This window comes from Oncorhynchus mykiss, chromosome 2 (genome assembly GCF_057628025.1).
Source record: "Oncorhynchus mykiss isolate SJ-2025 chromosome 2, ASM5762802v1, whole genome shotgun sequence".
NCBI classification, from domain to species: domain Eukaryota; kingdom Metazoa; phylum Chordata; class Actinopteri; order Salmoniformes; family Salmonidae; genus Oncorhynchus; species Oncorhynchus mykiss.
The window spans coordinates 38,708,378-38,716,067 of record NC_143023.1 but is presented as its reverse complement, the minus strand read 5'-3'; the positions used below and the strand labels follow the sequence as shown (position 1 = coordinate 38,716,067).

The 7,690-nt window shown below is 38.2% G+C and overlaps 1 protein-coding gene across 3 annotated transcripts; it reads right to left on the bottom strand.

The window, feature by feature from the left end:
* Positions 1-927: 927 nt before the first annotated feature.
* LOC110489493 (T-cell surface glycoprotein CD4) lies at positions 928-6,477 on the bottom strand. 3 transcript variants are annotated; one of them, XM_021562186.3, is made up of 9 exons: positions 6,203-6,477; positions 4,900-4,941; positions 4,153-4,332; positions 3,846-3,983; positions 3,091-3,342; positions 2,901-3,005; positions 2,358-2,506; positions 1,857-1,924; positions 928-1,566 (listed from the first exon to the last, which is right to left on the bottom strand). In XM_021562186.3, the coding sequence occupies exons 2-9, from the start codon at positions 4,934-4,936 to the stop codon at positions 1,497-1,499; spliced, it is 999 nt and encodes a 332-aa protein (XP_021417861.3). In that variant the 5' UTR covers positions 4,937-4,941; positions 6,203-6,477; the 3' UTR covers positions 928-1,496. The 3 variants fall into 3 exon arrangements, with proteins under 3 accessions (XP_021417861.3, XP_021417866.3, XP_021417862.3); XM_021562191.3 differs by having other exon boundaries at positions 6,182-6,404; XM_021562187.3 differs by having other exon boundaries at positions 5,804-6,334.
* Between the last annotated feature and the right edge of the window lie 1,213 nt (positions 6,478-7,690).

Below are 7,690 nucleotides of genomic sequence, written 5' to 3'. Positions count from 1 at the left end.
TATTGGAGTCTGCCCCTGGTTATCCGTACATGTAAAAAACAAGAAAATGGTGCCGTCTGGTTCACTGGTTCACTTAATATAAGGAATTCGGCTTTCCACATCTGCGGTAGAAGGTGGCCGAGCTACATCGGTGTTTGTCAGACCAGGAAACCTCACAAAAATCGGTCTTCTCACAAAAACGTGTGTAGCGTCCGAGCGGTTTGGCCTTTAAACACTATTATGGAATGGGTAGACTAACGAACACGATCGTGTTCTCCGTTTTGCTCTACGACCCCCACAAGTGTCACGAAGTTTGGAGGTAGTTTTGTGCCAAGAAAAACAAGGGGTTAAATATGTGTCCAAAAAAACAAATATATTAATTTTTTTGTCATTTATGAATGTGTTATTCAATGCGTTTCTAAGGGCTATAGTAGTAAAGACCAAATTCAATATTCTATTAAATAAAACAAATTCTAATCATTTCTGATACCTAAAGGGGTCCTAAAATTCTAAACGATCAATGGTATGACCATCTTAAAACAATTCCATATGTTAGCTTAGACAGCTAACCTTTTAGAGGTTTTAAATATATTTAAAACCTCATACTTTTAGACTTTTACTCAAGTAGTGTTTTACTGGGTGACTTTCACTTTTACTTGAGTCATTTTCTATCAAGTTATCTTTACTTTTACTCAAGTAGGACAATTTGGTACTTTTTTTACACACAGACACACCTACATACTGATTTTTACTAGACTCGCACTCCCAAGACATAACTCGACATGGTTGGAGTCTACATTGTTACTGACAGCTGTCTGCACTCTACTGCACCAGTTAAGTGAAACATAACCACGGACAACGCCACTAGAATGTATGTAATAGGAGGCTGAAGTAAGTGGTAAAAAAGACTCAAGTAAAAAGTATACTCATTAAAAGTGAGACAAAGACTCCAAAAAAGATGCTTTATTGGTTACTATGATCTTCATTCCCTTCAACAAGAAAACACATGAACTGAACAGGTATATCAATTCATAACTTAACAAGCAGGTATTTTTTTTAAAAAGTAGCCATAAAGTTGACAAAATTGTAACGTCTGTAAATAGGCCACGCTGAACAATAACAGCAAGAATCATTGCAAAAGCCTTCAAAAACCGTACGGTATACATCTGCGGCTTTGTGTGAAAATGAATAATCATTGAGTATTATCTAAGTACAAAGATGCAATGCATTAGAGGATGGCCGTACAATGCCAGGAAAGACGTCTGATGACATTCAATAACATAGGTAAGAATAACATTGCTTGTTTCTTTCTTCAACACGTGATTTTCAGTTTATATCATTTCATCATTCATATTTTTGAAACAGACATAAGCCCATTTACATTATCTCACCCACCCCCCCTCTCTCTCTCCCTTGGGTCACTCTAACTGTATAAGACTACTTTTCTCTCTCTCTCATTTTTCCATCCACCCTGTGTCATCGATCAAGCCTGTTCCAGCCCATAATGCTCCGCTCCATCAGCGCTGTTTCAGTGGTACAGCCAAAGGCTTCTCTCTCTGTGTCCTCCGAGGTGGACCCACTAGTGTGCTGTGAAATACATGTGTTACAATATTAAACTTGACAATGTATCACTAACTACTTTATATTACACAGTTCCGTGTATTTTAATGATTATTTCCATAGCCGGCAAACCTGATTCAACTTGTAAACTAACCATCAAGCACTTGAATAGGCGAATCAGGTGAGCTAGTTCAGAGCTACAACAAATTGTAAAGGGGGAGGTTTGAAAACCACTGGTCTATGTGACCGTTCAGGAATACACAGTGTGCAGAAATTCCCTTCTATGATTCTACTAGATATAGCAATAGAGTAGCTACCGGTTACACTGGCAGTAGTCGTTGGACTTCAAGGGCTCTCTGTTGTTCTTCACCTTCCGGGCTCTTCTCTGAGGGAGAAGAAAAGTATTGTCTTTCTCTTTCATTTGCTGTTAAGCACTTGCTCCACTTGAATATAACTAAATGAATATTTAATTGGGTTTTAGACATAGCTGTGGGAAGTCAGGGTGCTGCAGCACCCCCTGAAAAATCTGAATTTAAAAAAGTTATTAATAAAAATATATTTTTTCTCTCAAACCAGTAGTGCGTGCACTGGGCCTTTACTAGTCTTGTATTAGCAGACCAATACAGCTTTCTGTACAGACTTTATATGTATATATATATATATATATATATATATATATATATATATATATATATATATATATATATATAAATATTGCTTATATTATATATTATATTGCTTATAGATCACTTTGGGTTATAAGTTTGGCAGTGACATTTTCATTGATCCCTCCCTCCCATTCCTGCCTGTCTCCTTACCTTAATTCTTTTGTTCCTGTGGTACAGGAGAACAATGGTCACCAGGAGTAAGACCACGACCAAGCATCCTGCTCCCACTGCCACCCACACCCACAGGCTTAAGCCCAGCATGGACACCCCCTCAACGGACTGCTCAACGCCTTTGGTACCTGAGAGACACACAACCAGGGAGCGCCTCAGTGAAGACCTTGAAGTGACACTCACTACAAAATCTCCGTATTGACGTCAATGCACGGTTGACTCGAAATTTGGCATTTCACACTGGTTTTTCAAGTTAGGATTTGTCCCCTATCTGTCAAATGGTGTGGAGATAGAATGTACCATAGTTTCTTTTGTGAATAATTGATTTTATTGAATCACTTTAGATTAATGAGAAACATTAAAGTATTTTGTTGTTTTTACTTTTTCAACAACCCCTCCTCCCACCCTGAATTGACCAATGTCAAGGAGGGATTGAATCAAGTAAGAGCTTCCAATACCTTTACCATGATGAAAATTAAACTATGAATCAGTATACAGTGTTCATAAAGTAGTGATACTCACAGTGATCGCAAGCTGTCACAGTTTTTACATCAGAGTTAGGTCCACTGTGCCCCTGCTCATCAACTGGGCCCTTCCTCGGCAAGAGGGGCTTAGCAGTCAACAAACCTGGGAGAGAAAAGACAAAAGCATTGTTATTTAAATTTTTATCATGATTGTATTGGGGATGCTACTAAAACCACCTTTTACCTACTTTTCACATTGATGGTCTGAGTCTCTTTGTGTATCTTCTCATTCTGAGTAATCTGACATGTCCATTCTCCTGTGTCTGACAGGGCCACAGAGCTGAAAGAGACATTCCCAAAGCCAGGTCGTACAGGGGCCCCTGCCGCCATTCCACCTGGACTAAGCCACTCCACACTGGGCAAGGGATCCACTCCTGTCACCTGGCACTCGAGGATAGCATTGTTGCCTTCGTTGAGTTCATTGGAGGGGTGGACCTTGACTGGTACAGACAGGGGGGGGGGGGGGGGGGTAGAGGGAGGAAGGGAGAGGGGAAATAAAGAGGGAGGGGTAGAGTATGAAAAGAAAGAGAGGAGGAAAAGATAGGGAGAGAAGAGAGAGGGAGAAATGTCTAAATTGAACATGGAAGCTTTCGCCACATGAATTCTTCCATTATAATTTGCCTCTGGTGAAGACCTGGGTGTAAATACTATTTTAAATATTATATTAGCTTTAGCCTGCCTGGAGGGCTAAGTGGATGGGGATTGCACTTTTGAGACGTTTCTATTGGTTCCATTGCAACATGGAAGCTCAATCAAGCACAGATACAGCATTCAAAATGATTTAAAATAGTATTTGAACCCAGATCTGCTTGGGTGGTGTCATTCAAATGTACTAGCAATAATAATATCACTTCATTATCACTGCTATAAAAACTGCTAGTTTGCAGGACTGGTGTCCACATTCACTTGCTAAACACCCCCATAACCCTATGTGGAATGACACCTGTGACAATGTCGAGTCTGTGATCCATCTTTTTCCCGTCCACCATACAGATGTAAAGTCCGGCGTCACCACCCTGTAGAGCAGAGATTTCCAGCTTGTCCCCTCTTATTTTCGCCCTTTCAACCATGGGAGCATTTCCTGGCATGGGGAAAAGACAAGGACTATAATGAACACGTATAAAACGCCACGTGTACATTTGTTATACTTCATATGATCTCTGCAGTATTTTAGGAAACACTTATTGTTACTGCTACTTTTTCATGAAATAACCCATTTATTTCTTTATAATGAGCTCTCTTCTATCCACCTTTCCGCTGGCTGCCAGTCTTCCCTTTAATGCCCATGATCGACACAGATTCACTTTCACCCACAGCTTTATGTCTCCACTCTACATCCTTGTTAGAGGTCTTGACTCCACAATCAATATTGACGGGCAGACCAATTCTCTTGTAGATCACCTCACCCACCACATGGAGAATACACAGGGCTGAGCGGAGAAAGAGAGAGAATAAGAGAGGGAGAGAAAGTACTGCAATCACTTTATTATTATTTAAGTACTTCTGTTACTTGTATTATTATTTATTATTAACTTTCCATTTCAATAAAGCATACTGAATTGAAATTGAATTCATAGAGAGAGAGATATCTGTTCATTTATTTTCTCTTTCATACTATTTGCACATTGTTACAACACTGTACATAGCCAGCAATATAACATTTGAAATGTACATATTATTTTAAAACTTTTGTGAGTGTAATGTTTACTGTTCATTTTGGATGGTTTTTAGTTCCCTTGTTTATTTCCCTTTTGTTAATAGTCTATTCCACTTGCATTGGCAATGTAAACATATGTTTCCCATGCCCATAACGCCCTTTGAGTGTAATAGAAAGAGAAAGAAGAGAAAACGGTGTGTGTGTGTGTGTGTGAAAAAGGTGTGTGTGTGTGTGTGTGTGAAAAAGGTGTGTGTGTGTGTGTGTGAAGGGTCAAAGTAAGAGTAAAATGAATACAATAACATTTTAATATTTCATTCATGTAGTGTAGATCTTTACCCACCAAACACAAACCAGGACAAGGTCTTCATATAGGACATTTTATCTGAAATATGGAATACAAATTTAAATTACATTCTTGCAGTCAAAATGCATAGAACATTTTAAGGAGAGATTGACACTTTTGAAACATCTAAAATGTCAAATATATTCTATAAAAATGATCTTAAACCTTTGTTTGGCTTAAGTACATTTCTAAGTAGAGTTTAATCTAGACTTTATGTTCTTACATGTGCTTCTGTTTGAGCGAACTTGTGGATTCTAACCACAATTTTGAAATTGACAAAAATGCAGTAGCCAAATGATTCTTAGATTCGTATTATCATGATGTATTATCGCACCTTGATTAACTCACAAACAGTGATAGGCTACAGACAATTATTGTTTGATATTGTGTAGGCTATTGAGTAGGCGGTTTATTTGCAAAGAAGTAGCCTAACAAATAAAACATGGTTAAAAACGTAGATGCCTGTTCGATAAAAGCCTATGCTACAATATCTAATTGATATACTATTGATAAAGAGCGATTAATTTGCTATAACTATTATTTTTTACACATATAATTATTCAAGTTAATGAAACATCCTACATTTCCTTGTGTGTTAAGGAACATTGTAATAGCCCACTTGATCGTGGTGATTCAACAGTTTTAAGGCCAGGCCCCACAGGCTGAAACAATTTTTTTTGCATCTACCTATCAGTTTTGACATTTGTTGGTGTTTGTCTGTTAATATTTGTATTTTCAAAAAGTAAACATAAAAATGCCAAAAACTTGATGAAAATGTAGATTTTCTTTAGTTAAATCGACGTATTTCAATATTTTCAAAGCTCACTACAATAAATTACAGATCATGTAAATTCCCATTTCATAGAGAATGTCACAAACTGGACTATATTTAGTAACTTACTTTGAAGAGATGGTGATTCGGTCTAAATAGGCGTTTGGTAGTCTAAATTCAGTGTGTTAACTGCCATTTCCCTGAAGTCAGACTCTTCCCACACCCCAACTAAGAAGCATCTGCGTTAATCAAATTTTAGTCCGGTCCGGGAGTGTTTTAACAAAATGAAACCAAAATATTTAGGCTGGCTTCGTCCAGAAAAATGGATTTGTGCAATATAGTTGTGTCTAAATTCAACTGTTAAAGGTTGATTATCCGTCCCCTCTTGCCTTCAGCATTTCCCACGTTAAAAAAATACAAATAAAACTCCTCTCCTCTCCGGGTAAAAAAAAAAACATATAGCCCATGTAACTGAACTAGCTCCGACAAAACATACGGAAACATTACCTGATCTGATTTGTAATTTACCTGAACTGGATTCTCAAAACGTCTTAGGTTACAAAAATCGGGGAAAAAAATCCTTACGCGACAATACACTAATGAGTATGCGTTGAGGATAGTGACAGTAGAGCAGAATGAGATCGAAGAAAAAACTTCTGCACTTTGGAAAGATTGTGGGTTTCCGCATGCTACCTGCATGCGCCTTTGCAAACTCCTTATTTGATTCTGTATTTACCTTCCACCACAGTGACCCAACTTCATAGGAAATGGGCTCCTTACTATTATAGGTGCAATCTGCAAAATGTGCTGTATATGGGAAACATTGCATTTGCGCTGACTGACTGCATTTAACTAACAAGTATCATGACATACTTTGTGATTATCCTTTATAACGTGAACTTGACCGTGATACCGCCTGAACGTCTAATGTAAATATAGTATGTGCTTTTCCATTATCAATTGTAGCCTACTTTAAAAATCGACCTCATAAAACCACGCTATTAAAGAAAATAAATGTCGGATAGTCTTTTTTCCGGCCTATCATCCAAATAAATCGAATGGCAAAACTGATATTAATCAATGGGATGGCCTTGGGTCTTCCATGCACGTGGCCATGAAGATACACACACCTGAAAGACTACTAAATTAGTTATTTGAAGATCCTAAAATCACAATGCATAAAATGAGTCACAATGCAGTATGGCATCAGGTATAACTGATATCAACCAATTAACCCCCCTCCAAGCCACACAATGATCCCACTCCCACCCAAGTGATGAAGACAGGACCTATGATTGCACTCTCACCATGTGTCCCTGTCATGTAACTGTTAGAGGAATTTTGATTCCTATATGTTCATTAACCAATTCAATTAAAACACTCTGTCCGTTTCTAAGAATTTGTAAGAACCTTATTTGCATAAAATGGACAGACCAGCCTTAAAAGTAATCAGTAGAATGTATTTCCGAGAGCTCTGCTCTTAATCACGTTCATTAGGTTTTATATCACACATAGCGTCGTAGCTTTTATTATGTCCCTCCTCTTCTTGGACTTTGTCTCTCTTCCTCTTGGACAATGGCTTAGCTACTTTTCAATGTAATTCCAACTCACACATATTGTTTCTTATGTTACACAATCTATTGCAAGTCCTACGGTTTTTCCCCTCCCTGGATAGGGACCAGAATTTTCTCCTGTTGTTAGTTTCACTGTGGTCACAAGTTGTCTGTTAACACTTCCTCTTGGTCTATGTACAAACATCTTACTCTTCAGACAGCATATAATTCTGTTAATGTTAGTAATAATTCCACATAAAATGTATACACTATTTAGTCATTATTGATAAAAATCCTCCAACAGTAACAACCCTCTGGAAGATGTTGAGCCTGTGGCCTGAAGCCAGTGCAGAGCACCATGACTCACCTGGTGTCCCTGGCTCTTCAGTAAGAGCCTGAATGTAAGGACCCAGCGCAGCAGGGCCACTAGACGACCAGTCACATCCATCTCAACACAATCACA

Excerpts from the sequence above, each read along its gene's own strand:
- LOC110489493 (XM_021562186.3), bottom strand. The coding sequence starts at position 4,936 with ATGTCCTATATGAAGACCTTGTCCTGGTTTGTGTTTG. Across the intron at positions 3,984-4,152 it reads GACTGGCAGCCAGCGGAAAG|GAAATGCTCCCATGGTTGAA; the intron begins GTGGATAGAAGA and ends TCCCCATGCCAG. Across the intron at positions 3,343-3,845 it reads CAGACTCGACATTGTCACAG|TCAAGGTCCACCCCTCCAAT; the intron begins GTGTCATTCCAC and ends TGTCTGTACCAG.